Genomic DNA, 21,847 nt, shown 5'->3' with positions numbered 1-21,847 from the left:
AGTAAAAGTTGCTCGGCGTGGAGTAACTTTTCTGCCACCTTCCGCCTTGACCGCCTACTCCGGGGGGGATCCACGCAGACGCAGCTTGCCTTCTTCACTTAGGCCGAGTTTCACACCTTTCGACTTTCAACTTTCGACTTTCCCTCCTCCTGGTCGTGGTCCCTGCGTGATCTCCCTTTGCCTTCATCATCACCATGGCGGACTCAGGTAATGCGCTGAAGCGACCTCATCCCGTAGAGGACGATCATAATTCTCAAAAAAGGACCCGCTCAAACAATGGATCCCCAGCCCCAGGTCAGGCTGCGCCTGCAGCACCCAAGATGGATATCGAGAAGATGGTCGCGGAAGCAAAAGCCAAGGCTGAAGCTGTGCGCGCACGTCTAGCGGCGGCGCGCGGCGGCGCGACACCACCAGCGCCTCCTGCAGGATCAAGTCCCGCGCCAGGCTCGACCGCGCCGAGTGCTGCAATGTCGAAGTTGGAACAGATGAAAGCCAGGGTGGCCGCCGCGACTAGCAGAGCCAATGCACCTTCTCAACAACGACCGAGTGCGCCGACACCTTCACACGCTCCGGCATTCGATGACGATGGCCTGTCCAAGGCTCGTGGTGGTCTAGATGTCGGTCTCCATCCAGCACTGCTTTCCGATAAGGCGCCTGAATTCCGTGGAGGAAAAAGTAAAGGAGGTAACCGGCGGGATACACCAGGATCTGCGTTCCAGCGCGGCAACAAAGCTCGACTGGATCTATCTGGTCCTTCAATTGAGGAGATCAAGAATAACCCATACTTCGATCCCAGTCTCGATCCGAAGGCTACCGTTGCCAAACCACGCAGTTCCCGACAGTTAATCTTCAACGAGAAGGGCAAATATATCCAACAAGCTGCGGCTCTTCGACGACAGGCACAATTGGAGGCTATGAAGAAGCGGATTGCGGAGAGGGCCCGACAAGCCGGTATTGACGAAGATATGGATGTCGAAAAATCCTATCTCGTACCCGCACCACCAGCTATTGAATGGTGGGACGAAGGCTTGGTCAGTGGGGGCGATTATTCTGCTATCGAGGATCCAGCAAATGTCAAGGTTGACACTCCCGACACGATTATCACACGCTATATTCAACACCCTGTGCTCCTTGAGCCACCCCAGGAAAATCATCAACCAGCGCAAAAACCTATGTTCCTTACACACAAGGAGCAAGCGAAGATTCGCCGCCAGCGACGCATGGCAGATTTGAAAGAACAACAAGCAAAGATCCGACTGGGTCTTGAACCCGCGCCTGCTCCCAAGGTCAAGAAGTCCAATTTGATGCGAGTTCTTGGTGAACAAGCCGTCAAGGACCCCACGGCTGTTGAAGCGCGCGTGAACAAGGAAATCACCGAGCGTCGTGAGGACCACGAGGCCATGAACGAAGATCGCAAGTTGACCAAAGACCAACGACGCGAGAAGCTTGCAAACCAGCAAGAGACCGATGCCCAACTGGGTATCTATGTTTCTGTCTACAGAATCGACAATCTCGCCAGTGGCCGGAATCGCTTTAAGATCAATAAAAACGCAGAACAAAATGCTTTGACTGGTGTCTGTGTCACTCATCCTAAGGTCAATTTGGTTATCGTCGAGGGTGGAAAACACTCCATCAACAATTACCGCAAGCTTATGCTTAACCGAATCGACTGGACCGATAATCCCGGCCCGACTACTTCTGAAAAGAGCGAGGGACAACCAATATGGTGGTCTACAGAGGATGATAAGGGAGAGCTACGGGACTTCCGTGACAATACATGCACGCTTCTATGGGAAGGACAGGCGAAGAACCGAGTTTTTAGGAAGTGGCTGGGTGCCAGACCCTGCGAGTCCGACTCTGCAGCCAAGGAGGTTTTGGCTCGTGCAAAGATGGAGAACTTCTGGGTGTTGGCGAAGAGCGCCAAGCCTGCTGAGTTTTAAGGCATTTTCAGCATTTTCAACCTTTGGTCCTATTTGTGGCAGAATTGACTGATCGGATCGGTTCTGCCTTTGCTAACAACGAGCGATACCAATCGATCATACTAGTATTATTATCTCATCAACTGTGTGCCTTCCATGCAGCAAATATGTATTCTATCATCCATACAACGTCCAAGCGAACTAAAAATATCCGAACCAAATCATGAACTTTTTTTAAATGGAACCCATATGAAAAACCACAGTAACCCCGATCCTAATGCAAATGGTTGAGTATTGAGATCATGCCAAGAAGCTAGAAAAAAAAATCAAATCAAGAGGGAGGCGGCCCTTGGTTGTTGCTCAGATTCCGTAGAAGATCCAGCTGAGCTTTGACTTGGTCAAAGTTCATTGCAGGGTTTTGTTGTCCCTGGGGGGCACCTTGTTGGCCCGGCTGGGGCTGTTGATATTGCTGAGGCTGTTGAGGCTGCTGATATTGCTGCTGCTGGGGTTGCTGATATTGTTGCTGTTGTTGCAATGCAGCCAAGAAGAGCGGATTGATATGCGCACCAGGAGGGATAGATTGGAAAGGATTCGGCTGGGCGAAAGGTTGCTGGAAGGGGAATTGGAAAGGAAACTGTCCTGGAGCTGCGCCTTGAGGAAGCTGTGCTTGCTGTTGGGGCGCATACTGCTGGTACGGAGCGAAAGCCTGGGGCATTCCGAAGGCGGGCTGTTGCTGCTGTTGCTGCTGTTGCTGCTGTTGCTGCTGAGGATATGCCGGTTGGCCATATCCAGCAGGCTGGTATTGAGGTGCTGCAGGTGTATACTGCGAACTGTTTCCTTGCTGGTTCTGAGGACGACGATCCTGGTCACGTTCGTACGAGCCTCCTCCTCGGCCTCCATTGCCTCGTCCGCGACCACCCCGACCGCGGTCAGAGCCCCGTCCGCGACCTCTGCCTCCACGGAATCCAGATGCTCGCTCGGCGCCCTCAACTGGTGCCTCTCGAGCTCCCATCATTTCGTGATAGTTCTTAGGTCGGGCAAGGGGTGTGTATCCATCTTCACCCCCTGCATCGTCATAGTTAAGTTCGGTGTGGCTTAACTTGGAGGGACCTGCGGGTCCTTTCTTTCCACGTCCACCGCCGCCATCTCTAGCATCCTTTCTTTCCTGGCGCTTCTGCTTCAGTCTCTTCTTGTATTCAGCCTCCGCTTCGTCGTCGGAGAATTCCATCTCTTCATCTGCGATCTCCTCGTCGTGGAAGTTAGACGCATCGCTTCCCTTCAGACCCTTTAGGGGCTGCGTGAAAACAAATGTTGAGTGGGCCGGAACATAGTAAACAGTCATATCCTTAGAGATACCTCGCTCCGCGGGCTCGGCGGCAGTTGCGTACATGACAGTGTACAGAGGATTCTCGACTCTGCCGAGGGTTTCGGCAACAACGCCAAGAACCTTGCGATCTTCTGAGCAAAGCAATGAGCCCGACTCCAGGACTTGATACTCTCCCGAAGTGTTGGCCTCGATAAGAGCGGCATTCTCAATGAGAGTTTTGAGTTTCCCCAGTAGTACAATGGGCATTTCGGGTGTGATCGTAACATCGGGGATTGGCAGCACATCCTCCACAACCTCGTTGGTAGAACGAATGTATCCTCCCCGACTTGCCCTTGCCTTCTCCTTCATCGTCAGAGCCAGCTTCGGCCTGCATCAAAATCCGTGCCTGCTCTTCGGGGGTGAGAATGGGGTAGTCTTCGTCCTCGCTGCTGTCGTCTGAGTCGGAGGAGCTGTCAGAGGAAGACTCGTATGGAGATGAATCGACCTCCCATTCAGGGTGTTCTTCCTCCCCTTGATCCTCTTTTGTGTTGTTTTCGATCAGCCCACTGCTGGCATCCAGGTTGCTTTGCTCGGGCTTTTGGTCCACCTCCATTGCCTCCCCAGTGGTTGCGGGTGCTTCATCGCCGGCGGCCTGATTGACTGCGGTTTCCACAGACTCTTGCTTGAGCGCTGTGTTGTTGTCCTCGGATTTGACCATTGATTCATTCTTCTCCAACTCCACAGCAGGAATTTGCGGCTCTTCCTCGGTCTTGACTTGCTGGGTTGGCGGGGTTTGCTGGTCGCTGGGGTTGCTGGGGTTGCTGATCAGGCCCAGTCCCGGGATCGTTGGGACTGGTGGTACGGGAGGAGTGGCTTCAGTAGCAGGTGTGGAGTCATCGGCCATCGTACTCGGCACCGGAGTCCCCGAAGGCAAGGGTGTGTTGTAGAAATCGCTACCATCGTCTGGAGTTGTTGCGACGGGTGGCGTATCAAGCATGCAGGGTTTCTTGAGTGGAGGGCCTTCAATAGGCAGTTCAGACCCAGTTGAGTGCATCTGCTGATCACTCATCTTGATGAGTTCCTGTATGAAATCAAGGAACTATCGTAAAAATAAAAATAACCGTAAGGCTTGTGTCAAGAGAAGGAAACCCAAGAAGTTCGGCGGGAACTTTTTTTTTCGGAAGTGCCAAAGTTGCCGTTGCGGTCGCCGGAGCTTTTCTTATCGCGCGTTATCGCCTGCCAAGTGGACTCCCACCTTACCTTCCCTGCTGGGACCATATGGACCTTCGATCCTCAACATTACGCGCAACTGTGGTGGCACATAGGGGAACATAATGGCTGGACCTAATAGTTCTTCTTCGGACCCAACGCCTCGCACAAAGGCCCGGTAGGTGATGGTCAAGGAAAATTGGCGCATGGTATATCTAGCTAACACTGCTCTCTCCCAGTCCTCCACCTCCACCGTTCTACTTGCCTTTGAATGTCACGCTATATCTATGCCTTGTTGTCAATATCCTAGCGGCTTTATTCGCTCCAATTCAAGACTGCGATGAGGTGTTCAACTTCTGGGAACCATCCCATTACCTCCAACACGGATATGGCCTTCAAACATGGGAGTACTCGCCAGTGTACTCAATTCGAAGCTGGCTCTACGTGTCACTCCATGCTGTTGTGGGCAAGCTGGCATCCCCTTTCATCAGCACAAAATCTGCTGAATTCTATGTGATCCGAATTTTCCTCGCCCTTTTCTGTGCCGCATGCCAAACCCGATTATACTCTGCCATCTGTCGAGCCCTCAACCCTCGCATCGGTCTGATCTTCTTGATGGTCTCCATATTCAGCCCCGGCATGTTCCATGCAGCAACTTCCTTCTTGCCTTCCTCATTCACCATGTACACATCTATGCTGGGTCTAGCTGCTTTCCTGGACTATAAAAATGGACCCAAAACGGCCCAGGGGATTATGTGGTTCGGTCTCGGGGCAGTTGTTGGCTGGCCATTCGCCGGAGCTCTTATTTTGCCTTTGATTGTCGAGGAGGTCGTGATCTGCTTTTTCGCCGGGTCCTTAGGATCTCTTTTCTACATGATATTCGATGGAGCTCTCCGATGCCTTGCAATTGTGGTAAGTTTCAAGTGCCAGCTCATCTTTACTCTTGATCTCTACTAAGACAACTTACAGGGCCTTGAAATGGCAGTTGACTATGCCTTCTTCCGAAAGTTTGCGCTCGTGCCCTGGAACATTGTTGCCTACAATGTTTTCGGCGGCCAAGGCAAAGGTCCTGAGATCTTCGGTACCGAGCCGTGGACGTTTTATATTCGGAACCTCCTCTTGAACTTCAACATCTGGTTTGCTCTAGCTCTGTTGTCCGGCCCGCTGCTTGTCATCCAAGCCCTATTCCGGTCTCATACCACATCCGTTCAGGCGGTGTTGCGCTCGATAACTCTAACCGCGCCTTTCTACATGTGGTTTGGCATCTTTACTTCGCAACCACACAAGGAGGAGCGCTTCATGTACCCCGCGTATCCCTTTATCGCTCTCAATGCGGCTCTCGCATTCCACATAATTCTGTCCTATCTTGGGTCAAGCAACCCAAAAGAGGTTATTGGTCGCTTGCCAGCCAAACTGAAGCTCGCCGCGGTCCTGTCTGTCGTTTTGGTGGCCTTCAATGCAGGAATGTTGCGTATTCTTGGAATAGTCACGGCATATAACGCCCCCTTGAACGTTTTCTCGCCGTTGCAAGAGGTGGATGTAACCCACGCTGGGGCATCCGTCTGTTTCGGTAAAGAATGGTACCGATTCCCGTCTTCCTACTTCTTGCCACACGACATGCGGGCCAAGTTTATTCGGAGTGAATTCAACGGTCTGCTTCCTGGCGAGTTCCCTGATGCGCCAAGCGCCCTTGGTCGGCTAGAGGGTGCCTCGCAGATCCCGTCTGGCATGAACGATCTTAATGAAGAGGACCCCGACAAATATGTAAGTGCCTATCGTATAAGCCTTCCACTCAGAATTTGCGGCCAGGCTAATCTAATGAAACAGGTCGACATTTCACAATGCTCTTTCCTAGTTGATTCCTACTTCCCAAGCCGTCAAGCAACCAAACTAGAGCCCCACTACGTCTTAGATGAATCCCAGTGGGAACATATCTCTTGTGCAAGCTTCCTAGATGCGTCCCAAACAAGCCTGCTTGGTCGATTGATCTGGGTTCCCGATCTGCCTTTCATTCCAGATCAGTTCCAGCGGAAATGGGGCCAGTATTGTCTCCTCCAGCGTCAAACTGACACAACCAATGTATAGTATATGATGTCATTTTTTAGCAATACACAGTCTACAAAACAAATAAGTCAAGTGACTATTATTTCAAACCTTTCCTCCAGACTTCCACTCTGTAGTTAGCCCGCTTCTTCTGAGAATCCGGGGTACAAACCTTAGTCTAACACTCGCTTTACCCGATCGGGAAAAAAAAGTCCCTCGAGAGGGCTCGGCCTGACAGATGATAAGCATGTCCCCCGCAGATAAAACCATGTTTTGGCTTGTAATCCATACGATCTTCCTGTGTCACTGTAGCCTCGGATCAAACGGCTCGAAAGAGATGAGATAAAGCGGGATCCCCTCTTTCAGTTTCCCCCGACTTGTGGCAGTTTAGCCACGCTACGTCCGTTCCTTGTCAGATAGAAGATCCAATCGCATCGGACTAACAGGAAAGGCAATTTACGAGAGAGATACTTGATCCCGGCAAGGACGTTACACTACAGCCTGGGGATAAGGGATTCCGCGTTTGCTATCATACAAAAGACTACTTCGCCTATTCCATTCAGTGGATGATATACTGTTTTTATCAATATAGTATCTGTCTCCTTCCGACCATGGATACTTTAGTTTAATAGAACAAGCCTTATCCATATTCTTCGACTGCATATAGCTGCCAGTGTGTTATACAGCCCAGAATTAGACATGGCGGTGACCAAATATCTCCACGAAACCCTCCTATCCATCTCCCCGACAAAAGACCCCGTGGGGATCTTCCTAGCCATCAACTTGGCTATCTGTCTCGGTGTTCTCGTTTCTCGAAAATTGATCGCACGCTTCAGCAAATCAACGAGACCAGGCTCCCCCGACCTAGAGAAACCGGCATCCAGCCCAGGTGTTAGGGAGAAGGTGACGAGAAAGTTCGGTGGTAAGTAGCCATTCAAAACCCGGCTTGAAAGTGAAATGTATTTAGTTAACTGCGGAACAGAATGGATACCTTCTACATTCAAGAGGCCTGCCGCAACACCTTACTCTGACTGGGATGTCCACAACACCAAGCCCATCCCGTACAGGCCGTTTCGATATGGCCCGTGAGTTCTAAGCACATCGCATATACCAGCATCGACTAAAATTTAGAGCAGAAAGTATTTTATAACACTCGGGTTGAGAAGTATGAAGTGGGATGAATGGATAGGTAAATTCCACTTTAATAGTGGTGGAGAATAGATACTAATAATTGTGTCACTCTAAAGAACTAGACAACCATTACCTCAAATATCACGCCGACAAGAAGAAAAGAATCGAGGAACGCGGAGAAAAGTGTTTTGGCACCGCACCAGAGGCAATGGACGGTGCCATCGAACTACTTGAAGAACTGTAAGAAACCCCTCCTCCTCATCCCACTACAACAACACTGAACGAGATCTAACCAAATCTCAAATAGATGCGCCTACCTCCCAGAGCGCTACCCAAGCATGTTCGAAAAGACCCCAACGGGAATAACCAACAAAGCCACCAACGAAACCTTCAACATAACCCAACGCCCACTCCCCGAAGACCCAATGGCAACAGCAGCCCGACTCGTCCAAGACGACCTAGCCCTAATGTTCGAACGACCCGACGGCGAATACTACCTCCTAGCCGGAGCAATCCTACTAGCCGGATTCTGGCGCCTGAGCGACAAATTCGGGATGCGACTTTCAGAAATCCACACCTCGGGCGACGTACCTCAATTCCGCGAGAAGCTGGAAAAGGGCATGATGAATTTTTTCCGTCGACTGAAGCCCGAAGAGCCCGTTTTGCGAAATAATTACTTCATCCAGGTAGATGATAGTCTGGCCTGGTCGCATAGTATCGGGTCTGAAGATGCGGAGACCGTGTCGTGGAATACGGCGATGAAAAACAAGGCGATTGAGCATCATTTCTTTCGCTCTGAGAGACAATCTTTGCGAAGGTTGCCTAAGTCGGGTGCTGTGGTTTTCACTATTCGGACGTACTTTGAGCCAATTACGGAGATTGTTAAGGAGCCTTATGTGCCTGGTCGGTTGGCTTCTGCGATTCGGAGTTGGGGGGATGATGTTTCGAGGTATAAAGGGAAGCAGAAGTACGAGGAGGTTTTGTTGGAGTATTTGGATCAGAAGCATGAAGAGCAGGTTGCGAATGGGCTGGAGGTAGAGAAGGAAGATGATATACGGGCTTATCCGTTGTAATTAGAATTACGATTGATTTGCGTATGTATTCCAAACTTTGGTTGTTAACTCTATGAGGGTCTATTCTCGTTTCATGAACGCCACATGTATGCAGGATGGAGGGTAGAGTTTCAGCGCAGGGTATTAGAGACTTCAGAAATCTACTGAAGCACTCGTCCTCCGTCTGCTGTTTCGTCTGGCATATTCTAACGCTCGCTCTTGTCTCCAAGTGCACTCCTCGTTGAAGTCACAGAAACGACATTTCCAAGCATCCATGACGTCGACACCACGGGGATCACGCTGACCACGCCACCATTCCATTTGTTCAGTAATGTAGGAACTCATGGTGTCAGTGTCGTAAAAGAAAGATCTACTTCCGATATGCCGAGGTTGGGGGTCGGTTGTCGCGGCTGAAGACACATATCGTGCAGTAAGAACAGGAGAAAGAAGAGTAGGGTACTCTTTGAGCATTTCTGGCTGGGTGTGCGATGGAATAGATGGAGCGACAGGGGACGAGGTTGATGAATATTCGGGTAGGAATGTAAGACGGAGTTGATCTTTCATGTAATCCCAGAGGCTTGCAAGAGTCCCATGGGTTAAGAGGACGCTGGTTGAGTCTTGACTAGCCTTTGGGAGGCTAGACGCTGGTTCGGAGCCAGAGGACCTCCGTATAGCATCATCTGGATTTGAAATATCATCCATGTCAAGCTCTTGGGATGACTCGGCGTCAAAGAACTCATCATTCAATCCACCCACTTCGGTTATAAATGTATCGGTAAATGGACGTTCCGGGTCAAACCCGTAGCGTTCTGCAAGAACGTAAATCGTTACATCGTCGCTCGTAATAAGACGGTTGAGCATATGGTAATACAGTTGCAATTGCAGGAGTGTCGGCCGGAAAGATGTGCTTTTGACCGTAGGAGCCGATCCATTCGCCTTGGTCTTCACGTCTGTCATGTATATCCTCGGTAGGTCATAAACAGCCATGGATTCCTCTTCGGCGGGGTAGAATTCCTCCACGGGCTGGTGCTCGGCAAGGTCTGAAAGCCTCCTTCCACCTTGGGAGGAAGAAAGCAAATAGTCCGACAAGGACATCTGGTATTCAGGTAAGGCGGCCCGCGACGTCGCTGCATCTTCATAAAATCTCGCAGCTGTTGCCTCGAACTTGGAGTCTGGGCATTCGTACGACAGCTGGTCAATCACCCCATTAACAACCTCTCCATCGATGAGGCCCCAAACCTCCAGTTCGCGAGTAATGCCATATTCCCGCAGCAGCCGCAGTCCCTGGATCACATTCCATATCCTGAGGGCCCATGCATCCTCTTTTGTCGTAATCTCGACCGGCACGGTAGTATATATTTCATCCTCGAGGGTCTTGTGCACGACGCTGCCCTTTTTCATGGCGGGGGTTCTTCGTTTCCTCCCATGTTTGGTCAAGGTATACCAATATTGCAGCTCACACCAAGCAGGCGAAACCAAGTCAGTCACAGAGAAAGCCTTATTTGGCGGGCGTCTGAATCGCTCCACGGGAGATCTAGTGTCTATTGTGGCAGCTGCCTGTGCTTCTTGTGTCCAGACTAACTCACGCGCAGCACTGCGCTCCCGCTCTCGTTCTCTGCCTTCGGATGAGTGAGGGTGTTCCACTAAACGCTTCGGATAATAAAGGGTCAGCCTGAGTTCAATGGACCGTCAGTGCGGGACAGCGCTTGAAGAAATTCCTACCAAGCGGGCTGGGCCTGTTGTTTGGTCCCGGGCTTGTTCTATCCGCAAGCCCCCTTGCAGTTTGTGAGCCCATCCAAGAACGTTGACTCGATTGTCTCCATGGCGAACGAGGCTTCTCCCGCCCAGCACTTTGGGTAGCCGGACACCCGGAGCATCCTCAATACCATCTTCAATATCCGCGACGAGCGCCGCAAGAGTCGCCGGTTGTAGGGTCTCGATATCCGTGGGGTCTGATAGGGGTACTCTGTTTGTGTTTTGTGTTATCGGCGCGGCTGTAGGGATCGGAGTCGAGGTCGAGGTCGGGGTGGCGTTGGGATGAATAGTCGCCTTTTCCGCGACGGCTTTGGCGAGTAGCTCGTTTAGTAGCTCGTCTTCTTCGGGAGAGAAATCCGATCCGTAGTCACTGGAATCAGATTGTTCAGGCCGCGGCAGTTGCGGTGAGCAGGACATGCCTGCGACAATCGAGAGAGCTCATGTCCCTGCAGTGGTATGCGAAAGGTGAAGATCAGACGCGCCATGCGTCATTGTAAGTCAAGCTTGGGAATTCCAGGGCGGTCATTGGACATCGGTCAACTCACAACTTTTGAAGGTAATTCCGGTCGAACACGGTTGAAATATTGGGTATTTTTCAATTGGTATATTTAAAATGAAATAAATGACAGAAGAGAAAGAAAAGACATCTAGGTCTATTGTCTAGTGTTGTTGGCCGTGGCCAAAAATGCATCGCTCATCAAAATAAATCCTCCTTCCTCCCAACGCCAGTTATGTCAGGCGTGAGATCTATACAATGGTCCCCATGTAAATTCTAAATGAGAAACAAATTCTCAACTCTATATCAAGCAGATCCTGCTGCGGAAACCAGCTTACCATTCAAAGGATTCGCTATTTCGGAGATTGTGCTCTCGGCTGCAGCCGCCAGCTCGGCCATCTCAACTTCGTGTTTAGCCTTCTGGTTCAACCAGCTCAGATAAGTTTGCCAGCCAACGGCAATAACACCTCCGAAGACATTGCGGAACTGCGGTTGCACATAGACCAGACTAAAGGCAGTAACGGCGGGCCAGAGCTTGACACTGTTGGTAACACTGACGGGAAGGGCCTTCTTCAAACGCTCCCAGGTTTCCTCAAAGGTTGCACCACCAAGAAGGGAGTGGACGCTGAAGAAGTAGGTGTTGAATACGGGCGTGAAGCATGCCTGCTGAACCGCCACTTTTGTAAGGATCGACAGAAGCTTGGATGAAAAGTTGAAATTGTTGTGGAGCCACCAGAACCTAGAAATAAGAGTCAGTCCTCTGCATACTCCGTATCTCGGTCACAATATGCCCTGCAGACTCTGTATGGATCTCGGCGCTAGGTCTAACTTACCAATGATATGACGGAATACTCGATCCCGCTCCAACAACCAGATGCCGTGCAGTCCTCCAGGGATCATACGTAGACAAAAAGCTCTTCTCCGTGTCGTCTTCCCCTTGTGCCTCTGACGTCTCCTTAAGCTTAGCTTGTTCCTTTGGTGATGGCTTCTCGGGGAACAGCAGCTGAGCACTCAGATCTCCACACAAGTATATCACGATTGAACTCCACACCTGTACAGTATAGGGTTTCCGCGCCTGAGCGCCCGAATACCACCTCCCAAGTCGACCTAAAGGACTAGCCTTTATGATCTCCTTGAATCCCCGAGAACGTGCGACCTCACTAGCGCCTGCGGGTGTGGTCGCCGCACCGCCGCACCGACTGCCGCCGAGGCATTGGATGGTTGTTGTGCACCGGACGAGCTCGACTGTGAAGAAGGGTTTGTAGAAGGATTCGAAGTACTTTTGTTCACCGTCGATCCATCTTTGGTGGGTTTTCCCTGCGCAGGTGGCTGTTCGGGTGTGGAGGAATTGTATCGTCGGGGCTGTCGTACTCGTCGCAGCGGAGTTCGGGGTACAATCAATCGTGGTCGAGTTGCGAATGTGACAGCGTGGGAGCCGATCCCCTTCTGAAAGAGGCTCATATCCGACTTTCAAGCCAGAGTCATATATCCCTCTCCGTATATAGGCGATTGTATCCAAGGGGCGGAGTCCAAATATCCAAAGAAAAGGAAAGAAAAGAAAATAATCACAAAGAGATCCGGGGGCCGAATCGCGGAGTCAGAGCGGAGTGTGGCGATAAGAAATGCAGAGGCGATAAACGGAAGGTTTCTCCGAACAATAGGAAGGTAACCGCAATACTTCTCAATGTAGTGGGTAGGGATGGTTTGTAAGGAGGGGGAAGAGTGAAAGAAGTTGAAGGAGTGGAAAACCACCTGAAGGAAAGAAGAGGCTGACGGGTAAATGATCACGCCTACTTGCAACTCCGACTCCATAATATTCATCCCATACTGTGCTTGTATTGCATAACCATCCATTAGTCATACACTTAGTCATCGGCGTACGCAATCACGTGCCGCGTCACCGCCCGAGCTGCACAGCGGACAGCTTGGCCAACCCCCCGGCTTAGGCTCATCCAAGCTTGCTCGACTCCTATCTTGTGAAGACTCCCATTTGACTTATTTCGACGTTGAGTCTGTGGAGGACCCGATTCGCCCGTCATGCCAGAGTCCACCGACCCCCGGTTGGCCGCCATCAAGCCCCGCATTCGCTACAACACCATCGGAGGCATTAACGGACCGCTGGTCGTCCTCGACAATGTGAGATCGTTGGAAATAGCTTGACACGGGATCTGGAGCTTGTCACTAATTTCCGGCTCTTCGCTTCAGGTCAAATTCCCCCCGTTTCAACGAAATTGTCACCCTGACCCTGCCCGATGGAACGGAGCGCTCCGGTCAAGTGTTGGAGGCCAAGGGTAAGCTCCCAGACTTGCCGCAGTACTTCGGTACTTGCCATACACCTTCCGAAGAACATTTTGCTAATTTCTGTTATCTATAATGTAGGAGACCGAGCTGTCGTTCAGGTACGAACCGCGTCCAATGCCAATCCGATTCCACTTATCATGACAAGACGTTGACATTATACTCGCTATTACTAGGTGTTCGAGGGTACCCCCGGTGTCGATGTGAAGAAGGTGAGAATTTCCGAGGGCGACAGAGACGGGTAGAGCTTGTTCTTCGGATTGCTGACACCTAAATCAGACTAAAGTCGAGTTCACCGGTCACAGCTTGAAGCTTGGTGTGTCCGAGGATATGCTGGGTCGTATCTTCGATGGTTCGGGACGTCCAATTGATAAGGGACCCAAGGTGCTTGCGGAGGAGTATCTGGATATCAATGGCCAGCCCATCAACCCCTACTCTCGGGTATGGCATACCACCAAATCTACATTATGTATGGGTTATCGGAGCTGACGCAATTCTCTAGGTGTATCCCGAGGAAATGATTTCCACCGGTATTTCCGCCATCGATACTATGAACTCTATCGCTCGTGGTCAGAAGATTCCTATCTTCTCCGCCGCCGGTCTTCCCCACAACGAAATCGCTGCGACTATTGCTCGACAAGCCAGTCTGGTCAAGGCTGCCGGTGGTAAAGATGAGGATTTCATTATTGTTTTCGCTGCTATGGGTGTTAATATGGAGACTGCTCGATTCTTCACTCGCGAGTTCGAGGAGAACGGCAGTATGGAGCGTACCTGTCTCTTCCTGAACTTGGCCAACGACCCCACTATCGAGCGTATTATTACCCCTCGTCTGGCTTTGACGACTGCCGAATACTTCGCCTACCAGCTGGAGAAGCACGTTCTGGTTATTCTGACTGATCTTTCGGCATACTGTGATGCCCTTCGTGAGGTTTCCGCTGCCCGTGAAGAAGTCCCCGGTCGTCGTGGTTACCCCGGTTACATGTACACGGATTTGTCGACTATTTACGAGCGTGCTGGTCGTGTTGAGGGCCGTAATGGTTCCATCACCCAAATTCCCATCTTGACCATGCCTAACGATGGTATGAACGCCCGTCTTTTTTTCACATTTTTCCCCGCCGATCCACCTAACCTCTTCTTCCTCGATCAGATATCACGCATCCCATTCCTGATCTAACAGGTTATATTACCGTTCGTACCCTCCCCTCTCCGATATCAGTAGGCAGGCAAGACTGATATTTCTAACAGGAGGGTCAAATCTTCGTCGATCGTCAACTGTATAACAAGGGTGTTTTCCCACCAATCAACGTCCTGCCGTCACTGTCTCGTCTCATGAAGTCTGCCATTGGCGAGGGCCGCACCCGTAAGGATCACTCGGATGTGTCCAACCAGCTTTACGCCAAGTACGCTATCGGTCGTGATGCCGGTGAGTTCTTCTGACATTCAACCCTCATTCTATCTGCATTCTAACGAAACTCCTCGCATATAGCCGCCATGAAGGCTGTCGTCGGTGAGGAAGCCTTGTCTGCCGAGGACAAGCTTTCTCTGGAGTTCCTCGACAAATTCGAGCGATCCTTTATCAGCCAGTCTGCCTACGAGGGCCGAACCATCATCGAGTCTCTAGACATCGCCTGGAACCTGCTCCGCATCTACCCCAAGGAGCTTCTCAACCGCATCCCTAAGAAGGTCCTCGACGAGTACTACGCGCGTTCCGCTCGCAAGATTAAGGATACCCAAAGCGAGCAGCAAAGAAGCAACCTCATCGACGCTTGATTGAATTGAAAATCGTGCTACATGAGTTCTTGTTACTAGTTATCTTCTTGGGCCAGCGCACATTAGGCAACGTCTTTACCATCTATGACAAATTTTGTTTTTTTATTGTTCATTTTTGCTCATTCATGCAACGACCCCCTTTCCTCTTCCTGCGCTCCTTCTCGTAGATTTTGATGTTCTCGGGGCTCTTTTTTTCTCGGCCGCGAAAACAGTGTTTTGAAGGATGCTGCATGTCTTCTGCCCTCATTGCATATACTCTTTCGTGCGGACTGTATCTGTGTTACAATTGTTTCCTTTTTTCGGGCTTTGCGTGTTAATCGGTTAGCTACAATACATTTCTTGAAGTCAAGCGAGGGTTTCTCAAGTCACCGTAAATTTATTTACTTGTAGCCAGCCTGTATCTACAGTCCTCCCCACTTGGCCTGTATTATGGAATGACTTTAAAGCATTTTCATACAATGAGCATACGTCAGGACTTTGAAAGTTGAAATCTAATAATAATTCAATTATCCGAGCTATGTTCAACATCGACTCGACTCGACTCCGTATCCATATGCAAATAATGAGACCCGTAAACACATAAGCTCGTTCCCAACCTGGGAAACATGAGGGTATAAAAACAGAAAAAAAAAACCAAATAGCTGTCATGCCAGTAAATAAAGGCGTGCTTTTTTTTGTGCAGTTGAAGGGGAGGGGGTATGTAATAAGATTATCAGGGCACGGATAAGTATGTAGTGATTAAGGGGGGAAATAAGTAGCAGCACCGCTTATTGCTTGAAGGACTCTCGGGTATTGACACGGTCAACATCGTAAGGGTTTCCTTCATAAGTCGGTACGCGATGCAGCGAGCCCGCAGTACGGGTTGATGCCACGGAGTGAGCGCGGCTGCGAGTGCGTTGAGTAGAGGGAAGCTCCTCGTCGAGGTGGGAGGACGATTCGCTAGACAGGGACTCGACGGGACGTGGGGCTTCAGTTCGATCGAACTTAGTCTCCTCTTCTTCTTCTTCGGTGGGGCTGGCTGTGGCTTGTTCCTGGATCTTGCGCATGAAGGCGTCGGATTGGGCGGCGAACTTGCAGCGCTTGCGGATGGCAGCACCGTACTTGTAGAACAGGAAGGGGAAGGGCAAACAGGCGAGGGCCAGGAAGGCCGGGATCGAGGAGGCCCAGTGAATTCCGAGGTTTTTGTACATGTATGAGGTGAATAGAGGGAATGCGGCACCGAATAGGGAACGGATGATACTGTTGGCTGCTAGGACTGAGGCGGCGAAGATCGTGTAGGCGTCAATCAGGTAGTTCATGATACCCAAGAAGACAAGGACCATGCCGAAACCGAAGGGGACGCCGGCTGCGATACTGGCCATGAAGTGGATGGACGGGTAGTTGGTCCATGCGAACCAGAAGAGACCGATTGGGACGGCGATGGAGGCGATCATTGTAGGCGGCAAGCGGGCTTCGGGGGGTGCGAAGCCGTCGTGCTTGTCTTGAGTCTTGACATAGCGCTTGTTGTCCCACAGGGTATAAACCACCGCCATGAGCATACCAACCATGATACCAAGGAAGGCCAGACCACCAATACCCTGGTTCCAGCCACGGCCGACTTGGAAAACGATCGGGAACGCAGCAAACATCATATAGAGGGTTCCATAAATGATTGCCATGTACAGCGACAGGAGGAACACAATAGGCTCGCGGAACAACAGAATCCAAGGGCGGGACAAGGCAATCTTGAAAGAGTCCTTAAGAGAGACCTTGCCCTGGTCGATATCGATCTTGCTCAGATAAAACTTGCCAGTAATCTTCGACAACTTGGCTGCGCGTTGGCGAAGCAGGACAGGCGCATAGGTCTCAGGAACCAGCAGACTACCCATAATCCAGACAGCACCGGAGAAAGCAGCGAGGAATCCCATCACCCACTTCCAGCCAGCATTCATACCCAAGAAACCACCGATAATAGGTCCCAGTACAGGTCCCAGGAAAGGCGCAGCAGCGAAGAGACTCATGGCGATACCTCTCTGCTTAGCATGGAACATATCGGCAATAACACCACCGGCGTTGGTCAGAGGGGAAGATCCAAAGGCACCGGCGAAAAAGCGAAGAATGATAAGGGTCCAGGCGTTCTTGGAACCGGCACAGCCAGCGTTGAATGCGGTCAGGGCAGCGTATGTGGTGACAAAGAGGATTTGACGGCCGAACAGTTCGGAGAGGGGAGCCCAGAGCAAGGGACCGATCTAGAGATGATTGTCAGTAAACAGTTCTCAATATACGCATTCTAGCCACCAGCCCGTCTGCAAGCTAGCCATGGGAATCTGAAGGGAGGTACTCACAGCAAAACCCAGAACAAAGAGCGAGACACCGAGAGTCGCAAGTTCACTGCCGATACCAAACTCCGCTTCAATCTCTGCAACACCGCCAGTGTAGGCAGATGAAACCAATGCGACAGCCAATGTGGCAATAGCGACAATTGCAGTCAAAGACCATTTCCTGAACTCGGAGAAATTCATAGGGTTGCGGGGGTCTTCAGGAATCCATGTAACAGCATATGGATCATCTTCTGTGCCTGAGCCCGGGTACGGGTGATCCATAATCTGCTGAGTGATAACACCCTGGTCGGAAACGAGACGGAAGTAGGAAATTTTGGTGGGAAGAGAAGATTCGATCTTCTCAGATACATGGTGTTTGTCGTCGTCCGCCATGGTGGGCAAAATTTGGCGGGTGTGAGGGGATGTTTTCGATGCGAAGGCGCGCGACTTTTGTCTATTATTATAGGGAAATAATAATGGAGAAAAGACGAGTGCGGATTTTGGTGGGGAGCGGGGTGTTTTTGAGAAAATAAACTTGGAAGAGATTCCGAAGTTATGCACCGTTTGCGGGGATAGGTGATATAATAGTAATGCGTATACTTCGTATTGCCGGGTTCAGATAGGCGAAGGTGATTAAGCAGCGGGAGTAAGTGCGCTGTGGCGATGATTATGATTATATTATCTTTCAGAGGAGAAATAAGATCAAACCAGTTAATCTGGCTGGGATCTCCCCTTTAATAAAGCTACAGCTATAGGGTGGAGCGTTTCTTTTTTTTTCGGTGGCTTTTTTTTTTCTGGTTGGTTCCTGGAAACCTCCCCCGGAGGTAGGCCGGTGATAAATAATCATACATAAAAGCCATGCATTATGGGGATAACTGCCCAGCAATGAAGAAAAAGCGGGCTTAAAATCAGGCTCCACCGATGGAAACTGGGATCCAGACATGAATTAGGCCACTGGGTCCGAACCGGGGCTCCAGTCGGCCCAGGACCCATACGGAGTACGCCGTGACATCTCGCCATATGGATACCTATCGGGATATAGAGCTACCGGATCACGCTGGGCTTACAGGCTTCGAAGATTCATTGAAGCAGCCCATCATCTCGAATTATTTTGCAAGGGCATCTTTGCCTTCCACCAGTGTTACTGCATGAAATCAGCCACCTTTTTCATAGGAAACTCAGAGCGATCAAAACGCGGAAAATCCCCGGGCGGCATGACGCGAACGGGAACCACGTGATTGATTATGCAGGGCATAAGGCCACGTTGAATTGTGTCACCGGGTACTCGGCACGCCTCTGATTGGTTAGACATCCTGAAACACGGGCTTGGCATTCTCGGATGAATCAGAATCTTGCACACGATCTGGTGATTGTGTTCGATATGCTCAGTGCCCCGATCCTGATTATCAATCCTTTATTTCATTGCATTCAGTATACGGCTTCAAAGTAACCCTATGCACGGGATTCGGGCATCCAGAATAAATTATCTGGTTTGTAATCTAGAAATTCAGAGCACGAAAATAGTACCATAGCACACCCAATGGATGAAAGTATCTCGAAGTCCAGCTCGATACTATCTACAATGAACTCCATTTTAAGATTCAATATTTCCGAGAGCTTTGTAGATCTCAGTGCGTGGGCCACACCCGTTATCAGTTGGCATCAGCCGCCATGTGGACTCGGGAGTCCGCGCTCTAGCTTGCTTCCCCTATGCGCCTTGCAACCCGACTGGACCAGACCGGAAAATTTTGGCTGGGGATTCCGAACCCCGATGGAGTTCAAGGATTTAAATTCCGTTCATTCTTTCAAGTGGGCCATGTTGCACACAGCGGATGATCAGCCCTGGGGACTTTAGACTGAAGTCCGTACAATATGAAGGATTATGCTCTATGCAAATCATGCTGACCGGCATGCCGAGTGAGTCATCTTATTCCCGATGCGAGCCTTGCGAGATTGTACGTAATCGCCATTGGATCTCGTATTGCTGACGAGTTACTCATTTCTTGGCCTTTGGCCGTAAGGGTCTTCCCTTTTCTATTGATCACCCCACATCGTCGAAGTATACACTATTATTGTTACTCGCCGGTAGCATAACTACCCTCGGTCTTGGGTAGAGAAATCAAAGCATTTGATGGTAATCACCAAACTGTGCTTTGCCCAAGTGGGAACTTTGGAAAACAAGTTCTGTTCTAGGGATCGATGACTTTCCACTACCCCGGTGGACTGTCTTTTTTGAAGTTATATATTTTGAAATTGAGGTCGAGAATTACGACTCACCATGCCGCTCCCATGCACCAGTAGACAACAACACCATTATTTCTCCTTAGTTTAGACAATCAATTGGTTTATTTTCTGCTTGTGCCTGAAAAATTCTCTGGACAACGGTTTTTGATCACCTCGCCAAATGAAGTCCTCTTTGGGGTTGTGGTCACGGGAAGGTTGCTCGTATTTTCCCCACAGCAATCGTCAAACAACCACCCCTGAAATAACTCACCTTCAGGGGGATACCGCAAAGATCAGCTATCTACAGTTTCAATTTCTAGTAGAGACCAATTTTATATCGCACAGATAACTGGGATTGTCTCATCTCGATCTGATGGCAAGGACTCGAGCTCCCGCAAAAGAAAGCCTTATTGCACGTGCAACTCGTTTAAGGGAACAGAAGGCTTTGAGCCCGCCTCAAGCCCGGAATAAAAATTGCGTCCAACAACTGGATCAAGTAATCAACTTACAGCAGTTACCAATTATTCTGACGACCCCTATATCTGAAGATCAGACTACGACAAATCCCGATCCACTCTCACGGATCGCAGATGATGATTGCGATTCCCAGGTCGCCAGTTCCATCTTCAAATTGCCAGCAGAAATAAGAACGCAAATCTACAAATACGTTTTCGAACAATATGAATCCCAAACCAACGCATACGCCCCTACGACACCATTTTACCGCCCCGAATGCACAGGACCAAAGTGCATCAACACCGCTCTTCTTTACACCTGTCGTCGCATATTCTTCGAGGCACGCTTCATCCCGCTTCAAAACGCAACCCACATTTTCTGGGGCGAGGTCCCAAGCCCTGAAGACCAACGCACAAAGCGCTCCCAATTCATCCCATCCCATCGGGCGGTATCGGGTTTGACCGAAGCACATATCCCCCATATGCGCAAATTTCATTTCTACGGATCTTTGTATAATCTCTTCTGCTCGACGCATCTCCATCTAGACTATTTGTCTTCCGAGGATGCTTTATATCGCTGTCGACCGCGACATGTAACTATCACGGTTCCTTTCCTCGGTTGGTCTACGTGGATGTACGGGTTTGAACCAGCGCTCGACTCCGAAAGCGAGGAGAATATATTCCAGCTGGATTGGCCTGCTTCGCTCCAACGTCTGACAATTCGTTTAGAGCATTTGGAGGTTTTCTCGAGTGAGCTCGAACGGATTATGGATCGCTTGATGATGAATCGAATTTCTTGTAAGAGTGAAGACGAGAAGGGCACGTTGCGATATCTTGTTGCCGATAGTTCTGCGGTGCGGAAGTCGCGATGGGAGGGTCCTCATCTCGATTATTTTAGGGAGAGGTGGCAACCCCCTGTTTTACATCTCGGTGAGGATCCAGAGGGTGTTCGCGAGATTTGGTATTACATGGTCGAGGGGTCGTGGGAGGTAGAGCCTGGGTGCTGAGAACGTTTATTTTTGATGTATGTTTTAGCGGAATTCATGGTGTATTTATTTGATTATCAAATGTACCATGCCTAACTACATGATAAATATATTACATTAAGTGTGGAGACTTCCCTTTAAATCATCTGCATACAGGGAGGATCGAAATCAGTTTCACCAGGCGCACACGTAGATTCTTTCATGAACCCTGCTCTAAAGCTTCGCTCTGCCTATTACGGTTAATTTACGCTCGAGCCCCTTTCTTTGCAGTAACTCAGTACAGGTGTAAATGGCAATGTAAAATCTTATCCGTAACAGGGTGGTCTCAAAAGCTTCTAGAATGTTGGTTCCGCAAGCAAGGCAAACTTAGGGAATCCACCGGATAGTGGTCATCTGGCCAGAATTCTACTTCTCTCCATCAACTACTCAGCCTCAACAGGGCCGGGTAGGCGCAGGGGTACCTCGGCCTATCTTGCTCTTTAAATCGGGGGACGAAACGGAATTATCGCCCACGTATTTTGCGTCCTCCGGATCATCCAGGTCATCATTGCTGATATCATTGTGCGAAAACTCATAGTACATCCTTGTGAACAGATCGTCGATGCGAGTTTAAGCCATCCTTGCGACTGAAAGTTCGGCCACATCCAAGATATGGGCACTTGAAGGAGTTAGGGGCCTCGTGCTGCGTCTGGATGTGGCGATTGAGGCTTCCTTTTTTGGAAAATGGAGCGGCCATACATCCAGCCCAAGGACATACTAGAGGGGCGAACCTGGCCCTATATTGAAGCGTTGTTAGCATGTCCTTCGAGGGCTAGAGTGTGAGCTTGGTACATGCTTGGTCTCTAGAAAGTTTTCAGGAACAGATGCCATTTCGCTAACCGAAAGACCTAGTCCCGCGGTATGG

The 21,847-nt window shown here is 50.2% G+C and overlaps 8 protein-coding genes across 8 annotated transcripts; 5 read left to right on the top strand and 3 right to left on the bottom strand.

Annotated features, from left to right (window-relative positions):
• Nucleotides 1–194: 194 nt before the first annotated feature.
• N7509_007365 (U4/U6-U5 snRNP complex subunit PRP3) lies at nt 195–1,940 on the top strand (the record flags this gene model as incomplete). The annotated part of the gene is made up of 1 exon (XM_056632002.1): nt 195–1,940. One exon carries the CDS (start codon nt 195–197, stop codon nt 1,938–1,940), a length of 1,746 nt encoding a protein of 581 aa, XP_056487553.1.
• A 310-nt stretch (nt 1,941–2,250) lies between these two features.
• On the bottom strand, nt 2,251–4,294 carry N7509_007364 (RNA-binding snoRNP assembly protein NAF1; the record flags this gene model as incomplete). The annotated part of the gene is made up of 2 exons (XM_056632001.1): nt 2,251–3,588; nt 3,632–4,294. The coding sequence occupies 2 exons, from the start codon at nt 4,292–4,294 to the stop codon at nt 2,251–2,253; spliced, it is 2,001 nt and encodes a 666-aa protein (XP_056487552.1).
• A 265-nt stretch (nt 4,295–4,559) lies between these two features.
• Nucleotides 4,560–6,519, top strand: N7509_007363 (dolichyl-P-Man:Man(6)GlcNAc(2)-PP-dolichol alpha-1,2-mannosyltransferase; the record flags this gene model as incomplete). The annotated part of the gene is made up of 3 exons (XM_056632000.1): nt 4,560–4,612; nt 4,674–5,346; nt 5,404–6,519. The coding sequence occupies 3 exons, from the start codon at nt 4,560–4,562 to the stop codon at nt 6,517–6,519; spliced, it is 1,842 nt and encodes a 613-aa protein (XP_056487551.1).
• A 645-nt stretch (nt 6,520–7,164) lies between these two features.
• N7509_007362 (heme-dependent oxidative N-demethylase family protein) lies at nt 7,165–8,681 on the top strand (the record flags this gene model as incomplete). The annotated part of the gene is made up of 5 exons (XM_056631999.1): nt 7,165–7,399; nt 7,460–7,562; nt 7,614–7,666; nt 7,725–7,848; nt 7,916–8,681. Coding segments are annotated over 5 exons (1,281 nt in total), but the record flags the coding sequence as incomplete, so codon positions are not given.
• A 132-nt stretch (nt 8,682–8,813) lies between these two features.
• N7509_007361 (Mpv17/PMP22) lies at nt 8,814–12,372 on the bottom strand (the record flags this gene model as incomplete). The annotated part of the gene is made up of 5 exons (XM_056631998.1): nt 8,814–10,310; nt 10,383–10,834; nt 11,250–11,650; nt 11,745–11,962; nt 12,073–12,372. 5 exons carry the CDS (start codon nt 12,370–12,372, stop codon nt 8,814–8,816), a joined length of 2,868 nt encoding a protein of 955 aa, XP_056487549.1.
• A 576-nt stretch (nt 12,373–12,948) lies between these two features.
• Nucleotides 12,949–14,979, top strand: N7509_007360 (H(+)-transporting V1 sector ATPase subunit B; the record flags this gene model as incomplete). The annotated part of the gene is made up of 9 exons (XM_056631997.1): nt 12,949–13,055; nt 13,117–13,232; nt 13,291–13,310; nt 13,386–13,421; nt 13,489–13,650; nt 13,712–14,288; nt 14,357–14,397; nt 14,455–14,632; nt 14,696–14,979. The coding sequence occupies 9 exons, from the start codon at nt 12,949–12,951 to the stop codon at nt 14,977–14,979; spliced, it is 1,521 nt and encodes a 506-aa protein (XP_056487548.1).
• Nucleotides 14,980–15,746: 767 nt separating this feature from the next.
• On the bottom strand, nt 15,747–17,672 carry N7509_007359 (MFS transporter; the record flags this gene model as incomplete). The annotated part of the gene is made up of 2 exons (XM_056631996.1): nt 15,747–17,207; nt 17,304–17,672. The coding sequence occupies 2 exons, from the start codon at nt 17,670–17,672 to the stop codon at nt 15,747–15,749; spliced, it is 1,830 nt and encodes a 609-aa protein (XP_056487547.1).
• A 2,203-nt stretch (nt 17,673–19,875) lies between these two features.
• On the top strand, nt 19,876–20,964 carry N7509_007358 (uncharacterized protein; the record flags this gene model as incomplete). The annotated part of the gene is made up of 1 exon (XM_056631995.1): nt 19,876–20,964. One exon carries the CDS (start codon nt 19,876–19,878, stop codon nt 20,962–20,964), a length of 1,089 nt encoding a protein of 362 aa, XP_056487546.1.
• Nucleotides 20,965–21,847: the final 883 nt, after the last annotated feature.

Source organism: Penicillium cosmopolitanum, assembly GCF_028827165.1.
Source record: "Penicillium cosmopolitanum strain IBT 29677 chromosome Unknown utg000008l:1.0-4398992.0:1.0-4402845.0, whole genome shotgun sequence".
NCBI classification, from domain to species: Eukaryota; Fungi; Ascomycota; class Eurotiomycetes; order Eurotiales; family Aspergillaceae; genus Penicillium; species Penicillium cosmopolitanum.
The sequence above is the reverse complement of the archived record's forward strand: the minus strand, read 5'-3'. Positions and strand labels throughout refer to the sequence as shown.